A 27,822-nucleotide genomic window follows, 5' to 3' on the forward strand; every position below is an offset into this window, starting at 1 on the left:
AAAAGACCTTAGAAGTTAAGACAAACCAAAATTTGCACACATTTGAACAAGAGGATCTAAAAGAGAAGTTGTGCCATTAACATAATTCGAAGCCAATTTTTCATAATAATAATGAGATGTGAATATAAGTTTAGTTTTAAATACATTAGGTTTAATATGATATTGGAATGACAAAATATAAACTTCCAACAAACAGATAGGACTGGATATGTACATTAGAAAGGTCATTGCCTCGACTGGGAGAGGGAACTCTTGTATAATAATCTATAGTCATCGTTGTATAGATACAGCTTCTCATACCATCCACTGTGACATCAGGATAGAAAGATGCCAGATCCTGTCTGTGTGTCCTTTGTGGGCAGGCTCTGGACATGTGTGAGTAATGGAGGAGAAACCAGGTTTGAAATGTATGGAGCTAGCCGCAGGCCTACGGGATTTTCATCTAAACATCAGCTGTGTAAAAAGCTATTCAAGTCTTGCCATGATTTAAGTGACATTTTAAGAACTCTAAAATATATTTTTGACGACTTGGAATAAAAACCAAAGTGCAAATGAAATGCAAACATTTTATTCAGTAAATTTTGAATATACCATTTTAACTGCAATTTGGGCAGACTTTTGGAATGTTTTAGTTCAACAAGTGAGAAATTACAACTTCTGATTTGGAATTACATGCAGGGTACCTTCTTTTGTCATCTTTAAATTGACTTATTTACTGAGAACTGAGAAAAAAATTAAAATACAGTGGAATGTGAAACGAACAATATAAATGAGCAATGAAATCAATAGAAATTAATTTAACATCAAGAAGTAAACCATAACCCCCCAAAATTGAGGTCATAACTAAAGTAGGAATCCAATAAGAGGGCCGGGCACAGTGGCTCATGCCTGTAATCCCAACACTTTGGGAGGCTGAGGTGGGAGGATCATTTGAGGTCAGGAGTTCGAGACCAGCCTGACCAACATGGTGAAACCCCATCTCTACTAAAAATACAAAAATTGGCTGAGTGTGGTGTGCATCTGTAATCCCAGCTACTCGGGAGGCTGAGGCAGGAGAATCGCTTGAACCCAGGAGGCAGAGGTTGCAGTGAGCCAGGATCGCACCATTGCACTCCAGCCTGGATGACAAGAGTAAGACTCCATCTCAAAGAAAAAAATAAAATAATAAAATAAAAATAAATAAATAAATTTTAAAATCCAATAAGAGGAAGAAATACATTTTAAATGGAAACAATGAATAAGTTTCTACATTGCTTGTTATTAATTGCTAACCCAATTAATAAAAGTGAATCATATGACAACATTAAAAACAGATTTAAGCTTCTTGCATTTTTACAAAAAAAAACTAATATTGATGAAGGTAGCATAAATTGTATAATATGCCTTTCCAAGGAGGACATCAATACAACTTGGTGAATGAGTGCCACCTATTTAAGGAGTAACGAGTATTTTAAATTGTTTCCTGCATAAAATAACCTGAAAAGAAGCTTAAATCTTGTAGTTAATGTATGAAGAAAACTTGCTAAATGTTTTCTGAAATTGGACATTAATGCTAAAATCTACATGAGGTTACCAATAATAAGTTGTGAGGCTGAAGCTTTCCTAAACTATTAATAATTTACAAACATATCCGTTAACCAAGCTAGAAGAAAGGCTGACTAATTTTTCTATTTTTTTCTACGGGAAATAATATTCTAATATTGTTGTACCTGAAGGGCTGATTAGAATATGAAGCCCAAAAAAGTAGGGTTAAGTGTATTGTTCAGATAGGTTAAGCACTTAATTTTTAAATTTAATTTTTAATTTTGTGCTATTTTTGGAATTTGTTAGCTTTTTAATAAAAGTAATTTGTTGTTCTTTTATTATTCTGTATACCCACGTTTGTGAATTCTATAGATTTGCTTCTGTACCTAATTTTGTGTCCTGATTTAGCTTCAGGCTTCACAAAATCTTCTCTGGCTGCTGTTTGTACATGGTTCTTACCAAATGTGGGGAAGCAAGGAGACCAGGTAGAAGGTAATGGCTGTGGTCTGAGTCACATGGAACAGGATAGTGACGTGGAAGGTAGAGACAAGTTGATTTCAGTTTTATTTCAGAGCATATATGACAGGACTTGCTGAAAAATTGGGTGCAAAGAGTGAGCAAAAGGGAGGAATTAAGAATGCCTTCCAGGATTTAGTTTGAGTAGCTGCAAGACTGCGGGGGAGACAGGGCTAAGGGAAGAAAAAAAGCTTCTTTGCCTTGGACATTAAGTTTGTCATGTTTTCTCCACGCTGCCTATTGTATTGTACTTTATAGTGCCACTCACATTAGACTATAAACTCAAAGAGGGCAAGAACTGACTGCTTTTTACTCTCATGACATAAGATTTCTATTCAGTTGAATTTAACATGTGTCGCACGAACTATATGCAAGATGCTCCACCAAAAACTAGATTCAAATCCTTTGACTCAAACTCAAACTACAAAGAAAAAAAAAGGCAAGTGGATAAGAGCCCAGATTTGGAATGAGATAGACCAGACTTAGCACCTTAGTTCTGTCACCTGCTAATTGTGGGGCCTTGGAACAGTAACATCACCTCTCAGAGCTTCTTGTTCCTTGTCTAAAAATGAGAATGATTATCCCTGTCTTATAGGATTATCACAAAGTAAAAATAAAACAATGTGTGCAAAATGCTTATTACAGTGCCCAGCATACATTAGCACTCAATAAATGGTAGGATGTACTTACATTTGGTTTTCCTGCCAATACAGACAATATCTATAGCACAGACATCACAAAATCAGTGTACTAGAAAATGTTGAGAGAGAAGTTATTTTTTTCAGCATAAGAACATATCTTAAATAATTTCAGGAGAAGATAATAGGTTTCTGTACTCTTCTAGTCCTGAAAAGGAGGGGGACTAAAAGGCACTGTGAGCAAAAATAGAATGAATTTACCCAATTCTTTACTGCACTATTTAACCTCTGCTTTCTTAATCATATGCACAGCAGGGGAAAGGATGTGCTAAAACAATTCATGTGTCATGAACAAAGCAGCCACAGATTTTAGCTCAAAAATCACACTAGGAAAACCACCAGTTGGAAGTAAAGTAATAAGGCCAAATTTATTTTTTTTAATTGAGTCTTGAGTTACAAGCAACCCTTTAATTACATTAATCAAGCAGGCTTCCTCTCAACAAATGATGAGGGAAATATATTGTCCTAACTTTTGCTTAACTTGTTTTTTAAATTGCTGGATATTACTTGGACATATGGAAAAATAAATCCCTTGATTTCTTTTTTATTTTTTCTCCATCTTTCAATGTAGCCATAGCAAAAGGCAAACATACTTACTTCTAGACATGACTTACTCTGTGAAAGATTGTAAATCACATTTTAAATTTAAAACATTTACATTCCAATATTTAAAACATTAGCACTCAACTAAATTTCACTTTAATTTCCCTTCCATTTTTCAAATTTTTGCATTTTTATATATGTTTCTAAGAAAATTGACTCTACCAATTGGTTTACTTTCAATTAGCAGGTCATTTGTCCCATTTAATGGATGGAAAACCCAAGGCTTGTAGGAGATTAGATGATTTGCCCAGAGGTCTTGTAGTTACAAAATACCAAAGCTGGGGCTGAACCCAGGCCTGTTTGACCCTAGCTTTTCACCAGTGTCACACACATCTTTTGTTCTAGAATGTTCTCCTTATGTATCTATTCATTTGTACATGCCACTTCCTCTGTCTGTCTGTCTATCTGGTATTTTCCCTCCCTATCCAACCCCATCTGCATGCTAACTCCTATTTCTCCTTTGAGATTCAACTCAAGCACCATCTCCCTTTTTAAGCTTTCTCTGAATCCCTTCTTCTCTTCCCTCCCACCAAAAATAAATTGGCAATCCTTCTTCTATATTTCTAGAACACTCTACATATACTTCTAATAATTGTTTCATTCTTCAAATTATGTTATTCCTACCAAGTGCCCCCACCACCCACACAATAGATTGAGACCTCCTCGAAAGTCAGAGCCTTTGTGTTGTTTGTCTCTGAATCCCCATGACCTAGTACAGTACTTGGCTTGGAGTGCATGTTCAGTGAAGGTGAAAATGATAATATAAATGAGAGTTTATAAAATATAAATTTCCTTGTTTTCTGAAAAAATATGAAAACTTTAAGTAATTGCTAAGAGTTTAACTTAACTTTTGACGATACACAGGATTTATAGAAGAGGGCAGGAGGAATGTTAAAATCTAAAACAAGTGATTTGAAATAAACCCTGAATTGAATTGAAATTTCCAAGGTATAACATTATTACAGGAAATATAAATAACCTTAATTTATATTTCTATCATTTCAGTCATACTTTGAGAATGCAGTAAAATTGTTCATATTTTATAGTGAGGGCTCTAAACGTGTACATTAAACATTTTGTGTTTCCTGGCTTTTGAAAATGATTACTACCATGTAGTTTACACTTTGTTCAAGCAAATGAACAAACATAGCATCATTTTAATCAGGGTCATCAAGCAGCTCAGCAGCAACACATTTGACCTAATATATCATTAAACTTGTTTGAGCCGGGTGGTAGTTCTCAAATAATCACATACAATCTCAGTTTGTGATGAAATAAAACTAGTCTTCCAGTACATGGCGCTCCTATGTTGTGCTGGCATATCAGCCCTCCTCACACTAGGAGGTGCTAGAGAGTCAGACCTATTGTCCTCAGAAAGGAGACAACATCAGCCCTGGTACTTACTGCCCTACTATATCATAAATCAGCTTAGGCGCTACCTAAGAAAAATGGCAAACACCATAGAGGTCTTAGTAAGAGAATTAAGTTAAATAACACCAGAAATTCAATAAAATTAAAGTAAAATATGGCAAACACTTTGCAAGCAAGGTGAAATGTATGAGTTCATTTCCAAATGCACACTATATTCTGCAGACCTATATTTCCATTTGCTACTTTTTCCTTGAATTAATGTCTAGTCTTTTGAAAGGATAGCAGCATTTCAGTGCTATTCCTCTGTGTATACAGTCAGTAATGTTTGTCAAGAGCTTTGGGAGGAAAGGACTACATAAATGTCAGTAGTTATTAATACTGGGATTTTTATATCTAGCTATCAAATGTGTTTTTCATGGTCTATGACCAGAGGTCTATTTGTATCCATCTAACTATAAGCGTTTTAAGTAAAAATAACCATTGACCAACAACAGTATTTCTTCTGTTCTTCTTTATAATCAAAGTAATATTTGTGAGAAGTTAACAATTATGCTCAAATTCTTCCACAGCCAAGTTTATTTTGACATGTTTTTATATTCCAGGTCACTTAATGCCACTTATTCCTCTGGCTTTGGGTAACTATTATGAGGCATAGCTAGTTGACAAGGTCCACCTACAAACCCCACTATGCCCTCCCTGTCCTTGCTCTTCTCTTTGTCTGGCCTATCCCTAACAGGTACATTGTTTTGTTGTCAGCTAAAATCAGGGACTCACCCAACAGTTCTCTAACCCTATGGCCCAACTGTAGCCATTTTTATGTAGTGTTACAAATGAATTGTACAGGCATTTGTATCCCTGCCTTCTTACTCCACCTTCAGACTGTAACTCTTTTGAGGCAGAAATCCTGCCTATGCCATGTTTTGCACATGGAACGCACACAGATCAGTTGAATTGAACCAAAATCTGAATCTTACGCAAAACACAAGAGACTCTTCTTTTAAATGTGTGATGTGCTGCAGCATAAAGCTTACTGGCAGAGGGTCACAGCAAATCCAGCAAGATGGCTTTTCACTTTTTTCTCAAATGTATTTCAACTGCATTTTCTTTGAAAGACCCAAAGTGTTCTTTAAAAAGGAGGAGATGAAACAGTTGGGCTGACCTACAACTGGTTCTCTGAGACTAGAGTTCAAATCTTAGTTTCAATTAAAAACCAAGATGGATTTTAAGGACTCTTACCACAAACCCTACCTGCTAATGCACTTTTTTAAGGATCACACAAATTCCCATGTTTGTCATGTACTCATAAGAACCAGAATAGATCAACATATATTGGCTGAGTTACACAAAGGAGTCTACAAAATATAGGCCTATGCTCTTTCTGACTCTGGCCAGCAACATTAGCCCTTCACTTTAATATGCACTAAATTTTACTCTAGTTTTAATAATAATCACAATAAATATACTAATAAAGTCATGTTTATATAAGAGGTTCATCTTGTTTAAAATGCACTGAGAATCGTGGTGCTTTATAGAACACAATTTATGCTCTCCTTGGTGATTTAAAGGTGATAACTTTATGTGATTCATTGCCACCTAGTTCTGAACTTTAATAATATAATGACTCATTATGATTTTTACATTTCTTAGAGAACCAGCTTGGTAAAAAACTTTGCAGTTGTTTTTACTGGGGTCATCTGAACTATGGTTCCCAGAATGTTTATGAAAAAAACATGCTTATATATTCTGAATGGCTGTAATCTATCATGGCTGGTGCTTGGTCTGCAGATTGTGAGTTTACAGTGTCAGCCCAGTGAATTAAAGCTTTGTTGTGTATCAGCTTGCTACACAATTATTTCCAGTTCATATCATATAAATCGTCACTCTTCACGTGACAATCAGTAATTTCCATCTTGTGTTCTAAGCATCCATGTTTTGTCTTAATGACTCTGTCTGATTCTGCACCTAGAATGGTGCGACACGACTGGTACTAATAGCTTAGAAAATAAATTTCACTGTCACTAGAGCCTATTTAAGGAATATTCTATGTTCTCACTGTTTTTTGTAAAGCTGTTTTGTATACGTTGGAATAATAGGAAATGAATTTAAATAGAAACACTTCTCATGTCTTATCTCTGCAAACAAAAAAAAAACATAATTTACAATAAATTAGCACAGCAGTTGTTAGTGTAGCTAAGCTTTATTTTGCAATTCTCACACCTAAACTCACAAGATGACACATTTTCTGATAAGGTAATCTTTATAAGGTAGTTCTGTAGGTGATTAAATCTGACAGATGCTAGTAAGATGGTGAAGTTCAGAGATATAACAGCAAACACTTAAAAAAATCTTGTTAAAATAATAAAATGTCTTATGAGCTACCAATAGAAAAATCGATCTGACAAAAGAATAAATTAGTTATAATGTTGTATTTGTGTGTCTAAAACCAAAATGAAATTATTCACCAATAAGTAGAGAAATATACCAATTATAACAAAATACACTGCAAGGAAACTGGTATTTTTTAGATAAAGAATTGGTGTGGTAATATTAACCTTCCCAGTCATTTCATAGCATTTACACAGCATTATTCAGCAGAATGAGAATAAAAACTTCTAACACAAACAGAAGCTAAAGAAATAGAATGTGTCATTTCATAACATTTTGATAGTCGACCTGTTCTTCAAAACATACCTTGCACACCAGGTCTTTCAAAGGTACAACCTTCATCTTTTCCTGGGGCAATGACGATAATCGGTTGGTATTTCCAATGATACTAGCAATCTGAAATATGTTAAGGCCTAATTGTAGATTGTATAATTAGATTAAGCCAATTAATGCTATGGCTTGGTTTTGCAATGTTCCTTTATTATTTGAATGTTTTTAGCCCTGGTTTCTTGTTTCTAGCAGAATTTCCCAACAGTAGCTCATTGTCCTTGCTTGGTTTTGATTACTTAAACGATGTTAGCTTTGCTAGAGTCGATTGATACTTCAATCTGTTGAAGTGCTATGTTGCAGAATGTGCTGTTTTCTGATTTTCTTATCTAAATATTAGTTGCCTAATGTACAGAGTTAATTTATAAATACTGGGAAGTTCCCTGAATCAAGTAAATTAACATACTGGGCCAGATTCACCAGCTTCATTAGCAAACCCTCATATCAAGGCTGTCTTCCTACAAGTGTGAAAACCAGAACGACCCTTCAGAAGTTTTCTTGGCCAGAATAATTCTCTCATCAGATAATAGGCTATACTCATCCTAATATTCCAGTTTTATCACCACAATCAATTCATTCTACGTAACCTCATCTAGCATGGACACTTTTTGGAAGACCATTAGCATAGGATGAATATAGAAAAGCCAAGGAGCAGGATTGGACACCCAGATGAGGAGCAGCCTGATGTATATGTTGTATTGGGGAGGTAAACAGGGGGAGATACGGGAAAAAAAAAAAAACTAAAATTTGGCACTATTAATCAAGAGACTACATAACAGGGGAAAATAGCAATATATAGTGACTTACTGACCATATAAAACTACAATTATTTCCTACATTTAATTCTTTGGTAAATATTTATTATTTTCCCACTATTTCTTAGCTACCTGCCAGGCAGTGAAGTTGGGAACAAAACAGACCAAGTCCTTACCCTCAGGGAGCTTTGTTTAGCATTGTTGTAGACATAAATATGTGACATGGAAATTTAAAAAACGAAAAGCCTCACACTTTTAAGCTTTTTCTACATGCCAGGCACTGTGTGAGTACCTTCCGCATATTGATTTAGTCCTCTGAAGAAAACACGCAGTGGGTAACCACTGTTATGGCCATTTTGTAGACAAGGAAACTGTGACACTTGCTGCAGAACTGTGAATGAACGTGAATCCTCAGAGAGCTGCAGTTATGCCTTTGACTAGTGACAATGACAGTGTTTTGACCTAGCAGATGATACAGCTTTTTTGGTGTTAGAGTTTTAAAATAGTGTTTGTGCAGGAAGATCACATTCTCTGTTTCCCACTCAAAAAAATAAATTATTCAAAGCACGAAAATAGGTGCCTAAAATCCATAGGGCAGAAGCAGCACTCTAGGCCCTGTGGGACCACTGTTGAGAAAAAGGCAATGCACCCCTGGGTCTCTGTTAGAAGAGTAACTTGGTACAGCTGTATAATTTCTTTTATGAAATGGATGGGTCTGATCAGGAATCAGAGCCGCAGGATGGACAATGAGACTCATCCACAACAGAACTAATATCTTATTCACCCAGGTTTGACTTTAAAATTATATCAGCCATGAAAATTATTTCACTGTCTTCTGTCGTGAACAATCGGGCTGTATTTAATTTTAATCATTAATATGTAAAAATAATAAAAGCCACCAAAATACTCTATAGTCAATTTTCTGATAAAGTAAATTTATTTTGTGATTTAAATGGCCTCCAGAAAGTTTTTTGGAAGTAAGTGTTAATTAAAAATATGGAAATGGATTTAAAGCACATTACAGCACACAGTGGAAGAATAATCACAGGAGCTTTGATCTCATGACCATCCTCATTCCTCTATGTATTTTCTAACTGTCTAGGTTATTGGTTGCTTTTCTGCATGCCTGTTCCTAGAGAAAACTGTGATTCCAATGAAAACAGTAATTACCATTATAACAAATAGGACAAATTGCCATTTGAGCAGGAACATGCAGTTTCAGTGGCCAAAAGCAAACTGATGCCCCTACGCCTTCCTGTTTACACAAATGAATTAAGCGATTTCTTTGCGCACGCAATGCTTTTTATATCTTGCCGTCTTTAAAAACTATTCAACCTTTCATTCCTGACTTTCATTGACTTATTTTGGAACAATGCACTGTAGTTAGTGCCAACACGATGTAGAGCCAGTGAACAAATTCTCTTTCTGAATTTACCAGAGAATGCCTGCTTTCACAACTCTAGTATACACATGTCATTTAACTTTTCTGAACCTGTATTTCCTCACATGTAAACTAGAGATAAACATTTTTTGGAATCCATAATGAACTACTAGGGTTCCCCCTCCCCCTAAAGTTAGGTGCATGGGTTTCAGAATCAGTTAGATCCCGGTTCAATTTCTGATAGAATTCTCCATTTTTTAGTTGTGGGGCATTGGCTGAGTTATTTAACCTCTTTGAGCTTTTGGCTCTTTATCAAAAAGTGAGGTCAATAAAACCTTTCCTCCCAATGCAGTGTGACTTGAACGACCTACTATTTATAACGTGCTTTCTAACTAGCCCAATGCCAAACACAGAGTAAGTTCTCAGTAAATGAGAGCTGCTTTTTTTTTTTCATCATCACAGTTTATTTTCCCGAATGGTGGCCAGCACTGCCCTTAGGGCCTCCCCATTGAACAACTCCAGTGGGTACCTTTCACATTGTATTGTGAGTGGGGGACCAGAGGAGGCTCATGGAAAGCGATGTGAATCGTGGCCCCTAGAGTCAGGCAACTTATCAGCCCTCCTAGAAATTTGCTTCTTGATGTTACTTTCATCAGGAGCTAGGTGAGGGCTGTGGTATCTCTGAGGAACTCTTTATGGTTTTAAACTACACTGTGTCTATAAAACAGTTTAATTATAAGTCAGTTAAAAATAACTATCGAGCCAGGCGCAGTGGCTCATCCTGTCATCCCAGCACTTTGGAGGCCGAGGCAGGTGGATCACCTGAGGTCAGGAGTTCGAGACCAGCCTGGCCAACATGGTGAAACACTGTCTCAACTAAAAATACAAAAATTAGCCTAGTGTGGTGGCGGGTGCCTGTAATCCCAGCTACTTGGGAGGCTGAGGCAGGAGAATTGCTTGAACCTGGGAGGCGGAGGTTGCAGTGAGCCGAGATCATGCCACTGGACTCCAGCCTGGGCGACAGAGCAAGACTGTCTCAAAAAAATAATAATAGTAATAACTCTCAATGAAGTAAAATCAGTGAGAATCTGTCTGGTTGTTTGGCATTCTGCTAATCAAACAAATACTCTAGGGCTCCATTGATACAAAATACAGATAGTTGCACTGATGCAACAATACAATGACTAGGTTTGTTTCTCCAAGTGTTACCATTTTTCAAGAAAAATATTTAAACTGACTTGCAGCTGGTCTAACAAACTAGGCAGCCCTGAAGATTTTTAAATGAATGGATAGATACTCTGATGAAATACTCAACATCCAATGAATGCCCCCTGTGTATAAAGGCCTGAGCTAGGGGTCCTAAAGATGAATATGACGTGCCCCATGTCCTTGAGTTGTTTCCACACAATGGCGAGAGATCACTCTACCTGGCTGTCACTCAAGGCCAATGTGACAAATACTATGAAGTGAAATAAGCAAGATACTCTGAGAGCACAAGGGCGATGAGGAGAAACTTCACAGAGTTGATTGAGCTGGATGGAAAGTCCAGGTGGATGAGATGGGCTGGCAGGATGCAGGGAAAAGCGCCCCCAGCAGAGGGAGCAGCACAGGCAAGACAGGGCTGAGACCACAGCTTCCTCCACCCCTTGCTTTGCTTCGCCCCTGCTTTGCTTTGCCTTGCTCTCTCTCTCTCTTTTTTTTTTTTTTTTTTTTCATATAACAATTAAGGAGCACCCACTCTGCTGCAGGTACTGGGCAAGCAGGGAAAGAGTGAGTAGTCTAGTACGGCTGGAGCTCGAGATCTGTGAAGGCAAGAACATGGAGCCGAAGCCTTCAAAAAATAGAAGGGCACAGGTGGGACAGGCATCAGTAGGTGCCCCCAATGAGTTTTATGGCTGACTTAATGTTAGGGACGAGGGAGAGGGAGTAACTGAAGACAGCTGCAAGGCTTTGAGTCCAGTAACTGAGAAGCTGGTGATGCCACCAAAAGATAAAGGAATTGGAGGAGAAGCAGGTTTGGGGAAGGTAATTAAGGAAAAATAAATGGACAAGCTTCAGCCTGTCAGTGATTCCAGTAAGCACTAAACGTGTAATCCAAATATTCTTCTATCTACATCATGACAGAAAAATACTGAATCTGGGGATCTACACAGGCAAGCAACTTTGAGTTTTGTATAAATAGAGAAAAAGCCACTTGAAATTTAGTAACATAAGATATAACATCTGTAGCTGGACTAGAGATGACCTAGTCCAACTCCCTAATTTTACAAACAAAGAAACCACATCTCAGACCTACTCTCAACTGAGCAGCAGAGCCAATCCAGAACTCTGACTACACATTTAGGGGGGAAAAAATCTACATTTTTAGAACATTCAAATCTGGAATCAAGATACCACCTAGATTTTTCAGAGCTGCTGCTATTTCAGTTTGTTTATTTTTAACTAAACTAGTGTGTTTCGCAGACTGTAGGTGAAAGGTCTCTTTTGAGAACATGTATTGCTATGTACACCTTTGTCCACAAAATCAGTTTTGTAGTTAATTTCTAAGATTTCAGATTTCAAGAAAAGCCAGGGAAACTTAGAGTACCTAGACCCATTCTGTATAAGGGAAGACGTGCTTCTTTAGGTCATTGAAATAATGACATCTGCCATATATGGAATAAAAGGCTGCCTTGGTTAGGAGGAAGGGCTTGGGTGCTCACTGAAAGTGTCCTGTTTCTAGAATGCCAAGCACATATGAATAATTGGCAGTAGTTTCCTCCAAAGCAAGAAAATCCTGCCTGCTGACCAGAGTAAAGTGCCTAATACGGTTAAAGGATCACTAAGTGAGACTCTTTTTAAAAAAGGAAAAAAAAAGGGTAGGGGCTAGGGAGAGCTAAGCAGAGAGGGAAATATTTATAACTGTAACAACATGTTTCCTGGTAATAATTTATGAGCCTACTAGAGAAAAGGGAAACACACAAACTATGAATAAAATATCTAAACGTAAACATCATGCTTTCTGCAAATTTTCTTTAGTTAAAAATTAAGGCTGAGGCTGACTAAAGTAAATGACTACAGTTTCGTGGTCTCTTATTTCCTTGATGCTAAGGGTTACCAACTGATTTACAACTTCCTGTGTTGTTTTTTAAATCTATATTTGTCAGCACATTTTTAATGTCAGATTACTTAAAATAGACATCTTGGCTCTAAGAGGTCAGAAATAATAATATTAGGTTGACTTCTCTAAAGATTTCATAGCACTTTACAAGCATTCTAATTTAGCACCAAAAGCTTTTTTTTTCTAAACGAATATGGTTTTAAGAAGTTTTGCCCCCACCTTTCAATTGTGGACTTCGGGACTGAAGTGCAGTTCAATCAGTATGCTTTGAAGTTAAGTAAATTACATGATAGCTTTATCCAAATAGTTTCAGCCTCCTCCTATTCAGGTAGTTTCAACTGTCAACAGGAAGTGCATAAAAAAAAGAAAGACTTGAACCAAGGACCTAGCATTCTTCCATTGTAGTTTCTTTCTGTTCTAACCATTATAATTTATTATCTCATATAATTTCTGCAAATTATAGGTACTTATTCAAAAAGAGTATTCTCTAATATGAGAGCCATGAAATAGCTTCATCTTCATATAAGCTATCATAATATGTAATGAAAATGCAATGTCCATAAAATAAAATTTTTAAATATTAAAAACCTCAATTTTAAATAGAACACTCTAGAAGAAACCAACCAAAAATCTATGATTAGAATTGTTTGAAATATTTTATACTGAGTTCAAAGGTATGCCTTTTAGAGTATAACCTAGTAAGCTAGACGAATATACTCTGGCTTCTAAAAAATATTTTGAAAAGCATTCAATTATTTTAAGTATTTATAATGGAACCATACTTTTCCATCTCTCACCCTGAGGAAGTTGCAAGGTAAGGTCAATCTAAGAATCAAAAGTACAATGCTGAATTTAGTAGTTGAAGAGCTCCAGTACTTCATTTTCACAAGAGAGACGTGTTGAAAGTTTGCCCTGTAAGCCCTGACTCTTTACTTTTGACAAAATTTGTTAAGGGAATCTTTTTAAATGAATGCAATCAGGGCAACCACAGGCCATATTTGAAGCTGAAAAACAAAAGAGAAAGAGAGTGATAAATTGGGTGGGGGAAGGGCAGAGGCAGATTTTCTAATTGGAAAGTTAGGTGTAAACACTCTCCTTTTCTAAATAGGTGGCTTGCCCTAATCCTGATCATGCTACATATCTACCTCATTATGTCATTCTATCTAGGTCTCAAAAGAGAAGTTGTTTGGGACCAAGGAACTCTTCAAATAACATGATATTGAATATATGTTTGATATTTTAAAGACTGTCACTATATGGAAACAGAGTGATGGCATGTCCTCATTAACAAATTCTTCCCAGTTAATTGGGCTGCTTGAGCAATGTTAACAATTACATATAAAAATAGCATGGACCAGCATCCTCAGTATGGCTACTCTAGTCTGTCTTTCAGTGATGGCATTAGAAAGATGATCCTTCCAATAATAACAGTAATTATAAGTAATAATAATAATACACCTTGAGGTTTAATAATACTTTCCCTTTGAAGAACTCCCAGCATTTTCATCCACATTATCTAGTTTGTGCTTGAAACAATTCGATGAAGTAGCCAGGTAGCAATTATCATGATCCTCCTTTTACAGATAAATAAACTGAGGCCTAGGGATTTTCTTAGCACCCCACAGTTAGGAATAGAGCCAAGTCTAAAGCCTATAATTCAGTGATCTATCTTCCAGATTATTGCATCTTTAGAAAATATCTGGGTATCTGAAGGACTGCTCTATCCCTCAGGAAATGTTTGCACCACGGCCAGATCAAAACATCTTTTCCTTTTAAATTGCATTTACACTACAAGAAGGTGCTCCTTTTCTGATTCATTAGAGAGGATTTTATTGTCTGAGGTCATTAAAATAGGAATACTCAGATTTCTTTCCAAATTGTAGTATTGGCCTTAAGCAGGAGTACACTTAAAAAGTCAAAAGATACCTAAAATACTCTGGAATCAGTTACTTTAATTATCTAACTTTTTAAAAAATGATTATTTGAAGCCAAAGCGAAACAAGATCAAATCAAGAGATAAATAAAAATGGGCACAAGGTGTTAACTGGAGTGTCCTAGCCAGATTGCAAATTAGTTTACCGTGGCCTGTCAACTTAAATTTCTCCTTGCAGCTTCAGCTGGAATGGGTAATCTTCATTTCCTGTCCTAACTTGTTGTACTGTGTTACCGTTCACTGTTTAGGTGATTAGCATGTGTGGATCTGATGGTCTCAAAGCTCTATTAAGTTATAAATGTTCAAACCACCAGTATGCTGTGGATAAAAATAGAACTTGCTATTAGATGTCTATTCATACTCTGCAGAAGCCTGGCAACATCTTGAACCTTTTCAAAATGTAAATACTGCATATTAAGCATAGGAAAGAAAATTAATGTGCTGCATTTGCAAATTTATTTCCAAGTCAAAAATGCAAAGGAGGAGGAGGACTCTTGTTAGCAGAATTGATATTCTACATTTACAGAGTATATTAAGAAGTTTGTAATGGCCCTATCACAAAAGAAAAATACTTTAAAAATGGATTAATTAGTTTATCTGATAATGTTGGCTTTTGAATTTCCTCTTTTCATTTAAAATTTATGGCCTCAGTATGACATTACTAGAGTTTATTGCATTTTGCAGGTGGCATTCATATGTTGTTACTTTATGTGCCGTATATTGTGGGCAATGGGTTGCAAGTTTTTGTTAAAAATTTCCAGAACCACACAAGTACTTCTTAATTAGACTTGCAAATGAGTAATGCCTTTCTTCAAGAGGGGAAAATAGTTAAAACATTACAGGAATTTCTGTGCCTTTTTTCCCTTAGTTAATAGTCAGGAAAGTTTTCAATAAAGTTTACTTTTTGAAACTTTGACATTTTATAGGAAGTTCTGATTTACATATGAAGTCATCATCTGACAATTCCAAACAAATGTCTTTACAAAGCAAACCAGTGTTTTGTCTATGTGCCTGTGGCTCAAAAAAGCTTGAGCAGATTTATCTTGCTTTCTGCTATTCAAAATAGTGGAAAGTTGTAATCTCAACTGCATATTTAATATCTCAAAAAATTTAATAATAGATTTTAATAATTTAATAATTATCCCCTTAGTCATAGATTTTAGTGGCACAAACACTACACAAAAATCACTATACTTTCTCCAAACAAGCATTACTAAGGTAAAACAATACATCAGAGCTCATACTATTGATAATGTTAACACGGAAAATAGAAAAAAGAAAGCATGAAGTCATAAAATTTTCAGATAAAATCTTTATACCACTTCTCAGACGTAGTAAGATCTAGAAGCAGAGTCCAATTCCTATAAGCATGTTTTTAGATCCAAACTGACTCTGTACTTAGTTCCAAGAGAGTTCAAAATTCTTAGTATTTATTCCCATGGCGGATGTCCATTTCATCTTGAATATGCAAATTTTTAAAAGATTTCTTACGATTTTATTTGCCATGTAAATAACGACCTTGATTTTTTAAGATACATAATGTTTGGCAATGAAATTTTATACTTACGAGTATTAAATTATGCCAAAAAGCCGTTTACTTGATATTCTTCAAATACCATAGCACAATTCAACTTAAAGCACATTTCAACTTTAAATACCGTAGCACAAGTCAAGTAAAGATGTAAACCATCTTAAATAACACTAATGCAATGTGCACGTAATGAACAATATAACTAACTTAATTTTCATGTAACAGATAACATCTGGGGGAAATGTATATTGGCAAGTTATGCAAAACTAATTTTCTAGCAACTACATCTGTAGATGTTATTTATTGTATGTTCACTTAACAGTCCATTATTCTGTTTAGAAATCTATTCTCTTCTTTATTAGAGCTTTTAATGTACTCACCTTAGTTCAAATGGTCTGCTCATTATCAGAAAAAATATAAATGGCATTCACATGGAACAACATGATTGTTTTTATTATATCCATTTGTGTTCAAGCATTCAAAAATGGCAAGAGAAACACATTTATTGCTTTACATTCAAAGTAATATTTAGGGGGTATTTGAAAGTCAAGCAAAACCAATCATTTGGCCAAATGGATGTATGTGTATACTCAGAAACTCCTGATTTTTAATCTCAGCATTAGGCCTTAGGCAACTCACTGAAAGGCCTTCCCTTTGTTTCCTGATCTGAAGATTATGGGTGCTATTCTCATATAGAAAAAGGGAGGTTCCTAAATCAGGGTACCAAATAGGAGTGTTTTTTTAATAAACATTCTTGATCCTTTTCTGTTTTTATTTTTCCAGATTTAAGAGGTAACATATTAGACTTTTGAGGAAAAAAAATGAGACAATTACAATTCTACAGGAATTTATAAAAATAGTTATAAAACTAGCTTTATTTAATTTGCTTCAACTATTCATAGACTTGAGGAAATTATAACGTTCTTTCAGAAAATCTAACTTAATAAAGCTGACCATGTCTCTCTGTTTTTAAATAGATTTTATTACAGAACCAGCAATGTTGTAAAACATGAGGTTTTGTTAAAAAAAAAAAAATACAAAGGCCTAATTGTATTTTTTAAAGAAACTATTGCATCAGACGGTTTCATTTAAACATATTTTCTGGCTCTGGGCTCTCACCACAATTATTGATTCTAATTTTCCTTAAACTTGCTTTTAAAAAAGGCTACCATTTTTAATGTGAAAAAATCACTGTGATGCTTCTGGGCATTATGTTTATTTCAAACCATATATTTGACAATGTACTTTATTATTATTAATGAAAAGACTTTATATTTACCCTCATCTGAAATTGGAACATTTCCTTCCCTTGCAGTATCTCACTAACACAGCTAAGTGTAATTCTTCATAAAAGAGAAAAACAGAGCTAGGGTTTGGTTCACGTATGCAAAACACCCTGAAGAAAAGAAATTCTCACCCCCCAGTTTTTGTGCACCAGTTGAATCAAATTAATAGTTACATGGGCTACACTCATAAAAATCAAGGCAAAGAAAAGCTCAACTCTCAGTCAGAACTTCAGGTTCTTGGGAGTTTCACTCCACCAAAGAAATGATGATGTGGAAGCTGGGAAGTTCCAAGTTTCCAAGTGTGTGCCCAGTACACACACACACACACACACACACACACACACACACACACAGTGCCAAAGACCAGGAAACTGGGTAGTTGGTGAGTCATTCAGATGAGCCTTATAAAGAAATCCAGAGGACAGGGATTTGAGGGAAAGAAATGAGAGAATTGGGTACAAATACCTGCTTACATTTAAGTGTATAATGTGATGGGGAAATGGGTACAAGTAGAAAAGGGCCAATGGTAGAATCTGCTACTACCAGGCTAGAGAGGCAACCTATTGAGAACTTCCACAGAGGGGGAGGGCAAGTGAGCAGGAAGCCCTAGCCTGTGTATGGCCAAGCTCAGCAACAAGACAAATATGGTGACAGTAGACCAGAAAAAATTCTACTGCATTAAGAACAACACTTTTACCTTGCAGATTATCTCAGTGCCTGCAGTAAATTCAGTAAACTCCATTCAATTTCTTTCTCTCTTATTTTCAACGTCTCACTCATCCCCACCACCCTCACTCCAAAATTCCTGTTCCTCGGTGTATATTAAAGTCTGTACCACTAAGTAAATACCTCATCATCTTCCCTTGTCTCTGATTCCCATGTGCAGCTTATTTATTTTACCTATAATGTTTCAGAGGCCACTAAAATATGTTTAGCTGTCTCCTTTTCCTAGCTTGGTAAAATAAAGAGCAATAGAAGGTAAAGGAAGGATGAAAAACAAGAGTGCTGAAAAAAGGTACAAATCATTTTGTGGGAAGATGAAATTCTTGTATGCCCCATTTAAGAAAAATGTAATGGCTCGTGGAAGTGCATAAGAGAAAAGAACTGTTCTGATATGTTTTCTCAATATTCTATTTTGATTAACATTTAGTTGACTTAAGATAAACAATCTGGAATGATGTCACCTAACAGAATAAAAATTAAGTGCTTGATAATAGCAATAATTTCCAAATATGGCAACTTAATGACGTATTACAGTTTACTGAAAACCACAAAGGACAAGAAGTCAGCACACCAGGGTTTAACTCCCAGCCCTGTCAAGAAGTAATTATTTGACCTTAGGCCAATCATTTAACCTCTTGGTTTCCAAATCTTTTTGCCTATAAAGTTAGGACACACTGGGGCTTCTATATATTTACACTAAGCAACAACTTTGTATAAAATCAAGTTTAAATTAATAATATTAATTCAATGCAAAACACACAAGCATTTGTAAGACCACAAACAAAACTTAGCTTCCAGTGCATTTCAAAAACCTATCTAAATCAAAGACATTAATATTTAAATGATGATATGTAACATACAAATTTATTTGAAATATTGTGGAGACATTAAAAATGAATGCATTATTATTTCATTGGGATTTTTTTCAGGCTTCACAGGATATTTTGCGAATTTATGCATTTTCAAAATTTTGTCTTCAAACTTCTGTTTGAAGCTCTAATCTCAGGGTCTGACTTTGTCAGCATACTGTGGGTGGCTTCATCTCTGGGCCACAATAACAAGCTCCTATAAAGTAAAACAATTTATCAATTTGCAATGAGGCATGTAGTAGGCATGAAAACGAGAACCCTCAAGTGGGCACGTCTCTACAGATCAGTTGGGATGGGAATTCAAATTATAATCAAATGTTGCTTATTAAACATGGAATTAGAACAACTAATTAAATGAATCAAATGTTTAATGTTATTAATACCCTCATCTCCCCTTTCCCTCCCCCGAGTCAGAGTGAGATGGGCACTGCCAAAGTTGGCTTCCTTGACTCTCCTTTTCCTTCATTTCCAGTGTCAACCAACCATCAGCCTCCTTCTGAGTGGCACGCTGTTGCTAAAGAATTGTTAAATACTCATAGTGAAGTCTTGCCTTGCCCTCTGTGTTTTTGACAAATCTCCTTCCTGATCTACTGGCTTCATATATTAATCTTTGCAGCCCTTATTGTCTTCATCACCAAGTTCTCGATGGGCCACTTCAGCAGCTACATTCTTCTGAGTAGTAGCAGTCCCCATCAGGATGACATTAAGTGTATTAAACACCTAATCCTCTGCCAGAACTAGAGAAGATATACAGAGCATCTAAAACTTGGTTCTCCACCTACAGAGGGCTTGTAGTCAGGAGAGAGGGGAAAAGGAGATACTGAAGCACAAAAGAGTTAAGAACAAGGAGATACTACATGAAATCCTAAACCACAGAGTATAGAAAGGAAATGAGACAGTGGGAAAACAAAGTGTTAATTTTGAGAAATGGAGCTCAAAAAGCACTAGAGGACAAAAAGGGCAATGGCATCAAAAATTCAAAGGAGGTGGCACTTGAAAGATAACAGACTTGGAACTATGGTACATATATAACGGAACTGACCGAAACTGTGATTTCTGTCATAATTCAACTTTTTTCTTCCCATCAGCAAGTGATAGAGGCTGTCAAGTCTGCATGTGGCCCTTTCCCAAATCCTCTGGAAGAAGGAATCTCATTTGATATTCATTCAACATTCATAGAGCCCCCCACAATATTGGATACAGAAATGAAGGTATATTTCTTTTTGTCTTTTCATTCACTCTACCTCATCATTATATTCTCTTGGGGTGGGAGGAAACGAACTAAATGTTTTCTTCATTTTCTTTGCCTCTGATTTTTCCCAACCAAACACAAATATTTCTCTAAGTGTCGATTCAAAGATGAGTCCGCTGATGATAGTTCGGCAATGTTAATCTCTTCCACCCCACCCTTCCTAATCACCTTCACTTTCCCCTAGGCACGACGTTGGTACCATGACTTGATCTATCATAACCCTCATTAATAGGAATATAAATGAAGAGTAACATCAAATCAAAATCTCCCTCCAGATTGACATTGTTTCTGCTAGAAAAGTATCCAACAGAAATCTGAGGTTTCAGTGAGAACACATGGACACAGGGAGGGGAACAACACACATCTGGGCCACTTGGAGGGTGGACAAGGAAGGGAAGGGAGAACATCAGGACAAATAGCTAATGCATGCGGGCCTTAAAACCTAGATGACAGGTTAATAGGTGCAGAAAACCACCATGGCACACATATACCTATGTAACAAACCTACACATTTTGCACTTATATCCTGGAACTTAAAGTAAAATAAAATAAATTTAAAACGAAGTTTTAGGTTCCATATAAATCACTGAATGCTCTAGAAATCACCTGAGTGCTATTTACTTTCAATATTCTAGGAGTTGGATCAAGAACAAGGCCCTGAGGAGTCTCAGCCCGAAACTGACACCTCAAACATGGATCCTTTAGCTGGTTTCAACATTGAAGATGTAAAATCAGTGCTGGATCAAGTCACAGATGACATTTTAATCGGCATTCAGGTACTCAGTACTGAGAGTATGCTCACTTACTTTATTACTGGTTAATTATCCAACCTTAACTTTAATGTCTATAAACACTCCCCACACTGCCAGCATGAGCGATGCTTATGACGAAGTTCAATTTAACAGCCTCACATAATTCTCAGTTGAGTCATCAGAGATTCAGTAAGATCACAAAATAGATTTTCCAACAGCATCTAGTGTGGTGCATGTTATCAGTTAAAAAATCAACAACAAAACCCAAAAAATAACATGGTAAAGGCTTCATATCTTGTCAAACTGTAAACGTTGCTTATGCAAAAGGAATTGGAATGCATTTCTAAACGGTAAACACTGAAGATCAAACCTTAATCCTCAGCTAAGTCTTCTCACCAAATTTCTAAAGGCTTTCACATCTTTGAACTGCCTCTCAGACAGTTTGTTCCTTTTGACCTATCATTAATGGCTAAGCAGTTTACATCAATAACTACATGAACATGGTGATGGCAGCAGCCATGTGAATAGCAGCTGCCAATGATTTATTAACTGGCTTAGGTTTATGCTTAATTCTTTCTTATTCTGTTCAAAAAACAAACAACCATTTCTACCTCAACTCAAAGACTTACAGGAATTCACATAATTTTTCAGGCCAAATGATTAAATAAGTAAAATGTATATTTTGAGTACATTTGCAATTTCTTTAGAAATGGCTATAAATCAGGAGGGCAACCTAGTGCATATTTAAAATATTAATGCATCTCAGGAGAAGATTTAGTTGTCATCTGAACAAGAGACCATATATTAAAAGCCCACTGTATTAACAACTAATTTGAAAAGAGCAAAAGATTAGCTTGGCATAAGCATACCTTGTTACTTGTTTAATCATCAAATGTTATTGCACTATTTACACGAACATTTAATGATTTGGTGCCAACAGACTCAGCCAAAGTCCTCAGCTTAATAAGGGGTGTTTAGTGTTTACCAGAAATAGTGGAAGAACACGTTTTACACAAAGCTTTATTGTTAACAACTCCGTGAATGTAATAACTGGTTATTGTGTAGAAGGGCAGAGAGCACTTGAATTAAGCTGAGTTCAGAACATATCTCCTTTTTAGATTTGATAACAGTTCATCTAAATATAGTTTATGTATAATCATGGCTCTGGGCTCCTTTGCAATCCTACAGCTCTGAAATTATTGCCGAGGAACTACTAGACAGTAACTGAATTGTTTGCAGGCCCAAAAATTTGAAAACGTCTTTACCAAAGCTGTGTTCCATGCAGTGAACAGTATGTTTTAACTATTCATTGAAATTATTTTAAATATTACAGTCTGCAGCATTTATACCCCTATTCTATATGATAGCTATGTGTCTGTATGTTATCTTCCCATTGGCCTGAAGCCATCCTGGAAGTTCAATAGCTTGCTCACCTAAATGTAGTTAGGCATGGAGAGGATGTGGACCAGAGGACAGGGATGCAGAACTGCTAGGTGCCACAATCATTTCCATAGTAAGTGGATTTGTAGACATCAGCCTGGGCCAAATTACTGCCAATTTTTCCATGAAATAGCATGATGATGTGGATTTATACAATGGCTCAAGATGGCAAACCCCTTTATGTATTTTCTGTCAGTAATCCTAGTAAACTCCATGTAAGTTAGGGAGGCACTTCCCCTGATAAATTGAAAAATGGGACACAGAAAGACTTAAGTTATTTGTCCAGAGTTCCCAGGGTTGACAACTGATAAAAGACTCTGAATGGGAGCTGTGACCTGGGTTCTAGTTCTAATTCCAGCGTTATCCACAAAAACCACATAACTCCTAATATCACAACCAGACTACTTTGGATTTTAATACTCCCGTGGTGTGGCACTTTTTCCGTGTTTACCCTTGTGTCTTGGTCAAATTCCAAGTTGGGTAATTGCTCTCTGCTTACCTAAATTCCTCCTCCTATTTTAGATGTGTAGGTTATTTTCCACTTCTAAAACCTGCTTTCCAGTGTCTGGCTCTAAGAACTGCCATATCCCTTTTCAAAGGTAGCTGTGTGTCAGTGGTCCGTGTATATATGCCATTTGAACACACTGACCTGCTGTAGGAACATTTAGTGAATTACTACTCATAAGATGTTTTAAATTTTCTCACAGATTTTTTTCTCCTACTTTGTTTAAAAGTCATACTGTTATTACAATTTTTGCAAAAAGAATGGCAGTAAATAATTCATGTTTTAACTACAGTTTTTTTCAAAACTCCTTCTCTATGTGTTTCAGGCATATTTTATCTTCTCTAATACAGAAATTTCTGAAAATGTAGTATGAATCCATAAGTTTTTTATGTTAATTCACTTATTTTCCCATTGACTCACTTTATGGTTTTAGAGATTTATTAAGAATGAAGTTATCTTGGCCCTGAGATGTTAATTAAAATTATACTGAATAGAGCAAACATTTTAAGCCTGTATAGTTTAGGTATTTTAATTTTAAAGATACATTCAAAATGAAATTATTTTGGCCCTGAATTGTGTAATAAAAATTATACCCAATGGAGCAAACTTAAATATATTTAAAGAATTACATTTCAGAGAAATATGAATGCTAACACTAAATTCTTACATTACATGTTGGCTGTTGGCCCTGTCTAAGCAATAGGGTAATATAATGTAAAAACTTTGAGGGAAGTTTGCCATCTTGGGACCCTAGATGTTTTTAGGTCAACTTGAATTTTCCAGGTTAGAAAAGCTGAGCATGAGATCATCTCAAAGAAGTGGTCAATGAGAGACTACTGAACCTATTTTTTTTTCCTTAAAAAAAAAATAGAACCAGACCCAACCATAGTATTTGCAGGATTGCTTGTCTGTTCAGCAAGTTTCTGAAGAATGACAAGGAAACATGGCTAATGACAGCCTGTTCTTGACTAGACATGGAGCCTTTAGATCCAAACTCTGCTGGTTGTGACTGAACTAAAGTACTAAGCCTAAGGTCTGAAGATCTGAGATATTACTCACCTCTGTCAGTATGCCACTGTCTTAGGTGCACTTTCATGAACCTTTTCCCAAGGCCTACACTTGTTTTGATAAATTCTGTCTCAGTAAAATACCAGCAAGGCCTCCAAGTGAATGTAAAATCCCTATGTGGCAGTGCAACAGAAACTGGTAGATGATAAGCACATCAATCCTTAGCTGAAAAGAAATGAGATTACTGGTGGGCATAGAGGAACATTAATTGAAAGTGGGAAGAATCGATTGTTTGAGTGGAGCAATTCTTCCCAATCCTTTGACATTGTGGTAAAATTATTTCAAACCATTTTAATCCCTATGTGGTCCAATATGTTGTATGCCATAAATTTATTTTAATAAGGCAGGAGTAACAGATTTTTAAGTATTTCATGACATCATAACAATGAAAGATAACATTGGTGAAATATATCACAAAATTGGAAGTTGGAATTACGAATTCAAAAACTAGAGTGTGATGTTAACATAATCCTATTCCCCTACTTAATTTTTAAGGTAAGAGCTAAAATCCAGGTGGTGAAATGACTTACCTAAGGCAACGTAGCTGAACTAGTACCTAGATCTTCCCAGTCCAAGACCAGTGCTCCTTTCGACCCTACCTAAAATCAGGCGTAGATGATGATTTCTTTAGAGTCAGTGCATCCTAAAGGAAGAGTTCCTCCGTGGCCTGGAGGACTGTTCCATCCCTCCTTGCCTCTTTCACCCAACCACCAACAAAGGAAAAGATAAGAAACCAGAGGCCAGAGCTTAATCCCAAGGTTTACTAAAGCTTGAACCGGAAAAGACTGATACTTACGTGAATTCTCAACCCAGAATTGTTGGCACACATATGATCTTCCCAGAAATATCAAATCTTACTGTGAGGTGAAATCAAATCTCATCACATAATGCAGCATGGACATTTCAAAACTATCTGTTACAGTTACACTTTTGTAAATAAATATGAAAAATTATATCTGGGCTTAAAACAGTATTTGATTTTTTTAAATGTCTTCTATCTAAAATAATAAAAGGTTTGCAAAGTACAGGTACCCTGAAGCCCTCAAATCATGTTATAGCCATTAGAAATCTAAACTTTGAATTTATTAACACATATGTGTATAAGCTACTGCTTATACAGTGGTAGACATTTTAAAAATCACCTAAACAAGAACAAAAACATCAATTTTGCCACGTCAGTCACCACTGGTTTTTCTGTACGTAATTTTATTATGCCTTGTGAAAAAGGGAAGACATTTCCAGGGCTACTAATGTTCAGATAATGTGAAAGTATTTCTGGAATTGTGCAGGTAGCAATGTGAGTCCACAGAAGATCACTGCCAGAGGCAAAATGCTATCTATCACCACCTCGGCAATCACAAAACCTGAGAGCAATTGCTTACTTTTTTTACCAAAAATATATCACAAAGTGGCATCATTCCAAGAGTTCTAATGTATGATGAAGACTCTTAATTATGGGAATTGTTCCAGTTGTAAGATTATTTGTGTTGTTATTTCACAACAGAAGCTTCCTGGGATCTCATTTAGAATGTATTACACAGGAGACACAGACATCCATTGCAGATGGGTGGAGGGACCCACAACACTGCAATAACTGAGCCCAAAGCAGTTATTCTGATTCGGTGCTTATTGGTAAAGTCTGTCTGAAAATACAGATAAATTATCCTATCTTCCAACACAAGGCTATGTGAAAAATGGCTGTCCAAATACCACTTCCTGTTCATAGCAGACATGCTATACATTGGAAATGTGCAGAGAAATATGATAAAGTGTTATCACATCACTACAGGCTGAAACACAGCTATGTCTGCAAAACAGGAAGGTGTGTGAGGGATAATGTCTGTCTTTAGGCACTATAGTATGTCAAAACCACAAAGACAATGTGCAGCAAAAGATAGCTCCATCATAACCACGTTTTTTATGATTGTCTTCACAGACCGAGATAAACCAAAAACTGCAAATACAGGAAGAGGCCTTTAATGCACGAATAGAAAAATTGAAAAAGGCCTGAGGACTCGGTACAAGGAGAGTGATGCTAAACTTCACAGAAACAAACAAAACCAGCCAGAATAATAGACTCTCTGGAGCGTCGTGTCTCCATCACTCAGTTGTGAAAGGAAAACCAAGCCCCACTTTTTATTTTCCTAAGTAATTAGAAAAGTATTGGTCCCAATTTTGCTATCTCCCATCCCATAACAGCCTCTGAATTTATTGCACCAACCGTAATAAGAACATTTTGTATACAAGAGTTTGGAGAATTATATATAAAAATACAATTACTTTTATGATAGTCCTTTGATGTTTTGACTAATAAATGCTATTCATCTTCAAGGAGAATGAAGCCAACTTTTTAAATAACCAGAAATAAAGAAAGATGATAATAACTTTTTCCATTTTGACCCAAACGAACTGCCACATTACTGGAACACTGTGAAAATATACCAGTACCACACTGTTGAGGATAAAATTTGTTAAACAATAGCAATTCAAATGCATATATGAGGTGTTTTGTGGTTTTTTTTTTACTGAAATCATTTGGTTTTCTTCTTTAAACGTTTCAGTGTGAAACCAATTTTCTGAAATTATATAATGCAGTTTGAAGCACTTTAATTTATTCTGTACTGTATTTGTTATTTCTAATCTTGTTACTCTCCCAGGAGAATACATGACCTATATAAAAAGAAGCAATGTATAAATGGTTATTAAAGACCAACCTATATATAGATTGTAAAAATCTTAAATACAAATCAAACTCATAGAGTTCCCAGAATTAACCATTATATTGCAGTGGAATGATATAAAAAAATCTCAAGTCTTTAAATACCTTTATTAAAATATAATTTCAAAAGAAAAATATCAATTTGCCAGCTGATTGTCCCCAGTTGGACAAATTAATTAATTACTACCAAACTCTTTTCCAAAGTTCTTATACTTCAGAGTATACTGGAATGGAGAGCATTGCTAGGAGGTAGCAGTTTCTTCAAAAATTTTCCAGGTTATACAGTACAGTACTTGGATCTGGGTGACACTTGATTGGATATCAGCTTGAACCCTACTTTCTCCATCAGTTCAAAGAAACTGCCCAAAATATATTCACTGGGGGCACAGGCAGATCTGACAGCATTTGGTAATTTTCTAACTACACTGATCAGCAAAGTAAGAGTACCCCTTAAGGTAAAACAATGTTTATTGTTCCTGTAGTTCCACGACTAAACGTTCTGGGGATGTGTTTCTTCTGAGCTGTCCTTCCTGAATGAAAACGTTGATGGCTGCAGATCAGTAGGAGGGCTCATGAAGTCTGGATTCCATCAAGCAGTGTTTTCTCCAGAGCAAACTGAAACTGGGGAGACTGCAAATGTGGAATAAAGGAGCTTCCAGAAATCACCAAAAACAGCTTCAAGTGCAATCACTGGTACAGAGTAGACCTGCATTTCTAATAAGGAGTGCTTATTTGAGCAAGGATGTCAGTCAGAAGTATCAGGACTCTAAGACTGAATCAAAATAGCACTAGGATCCCTAAACACCATATAGAGACAATATATGTAAGTGTGCTTAAAGCTGTGGTCTCTAGACTAAGACTCCCACAGTGCGATATTGGCTTCACACTGGTGAGTGTGTGACCTTGGACAGGCTACTCAACTTCTATTTGCTCATCTATGAAATGGAAGTAATACTTATTTTTGAAGTGGTTATAAGGACTCAATATTCCACTGCCCATCCCTAATACCCCTTGCCCAGTTGCTTGATTAGGCTGTCTGCCAGAATTCCGAGCCTTCTCTGTCTCTCCACTGGCACCTATGGGG

General features: G+C 36.1%; 1 protein-coding gene across 2 annotated transcripts in view; it reads left to right on the forward strand.

Annotated features, from left to right (window-relative positions):
• CABCOCO1 (ciliary associated calcium binding coiled-coil 1) overlaps positions 1-26,353 on the forward strand; it is a 103,567-nt gene extending 77,214 nt beyond the window's left edge. For both annotated transcript variants that reach the window (XM_012497005.2, XM_030798157.1), the window contains 3 exons: positions 20,091-20,213; positions 20,890-21,030; positions 25,956-26,353. In XM_012497005.2, coding sequence (XP_012352459.2) covers positions 20,091-20,213; positions 20,890-21,030; positions 25,956-26,030 — 339 coding nt within the window. In that variant the 3' untranslated portion in view covers positions 26,031-26,353. The remainder of the gene's footprint in view (positions 1-20,090; positions 20,214-20,889; positions 21,031-25,955) is intronic.
• The last annotated feature ends 1,469 nt before the right edge of the window (positions 26,354-27,822 follow it).

This window comes from Nomascus leucogenys, chromosome 18 (assembly GCF_006542625.1).
Source record: "Nomascus leucogenys isolate Asia chromosome 18, Asia_NLE_v1, whole genome shotgun sequence".
NCBI lineage: Eukaryota > Metazoa > Chordata > Mammalia > Primates > Hylobatidae > Nomascus > Nomascus leucogenys.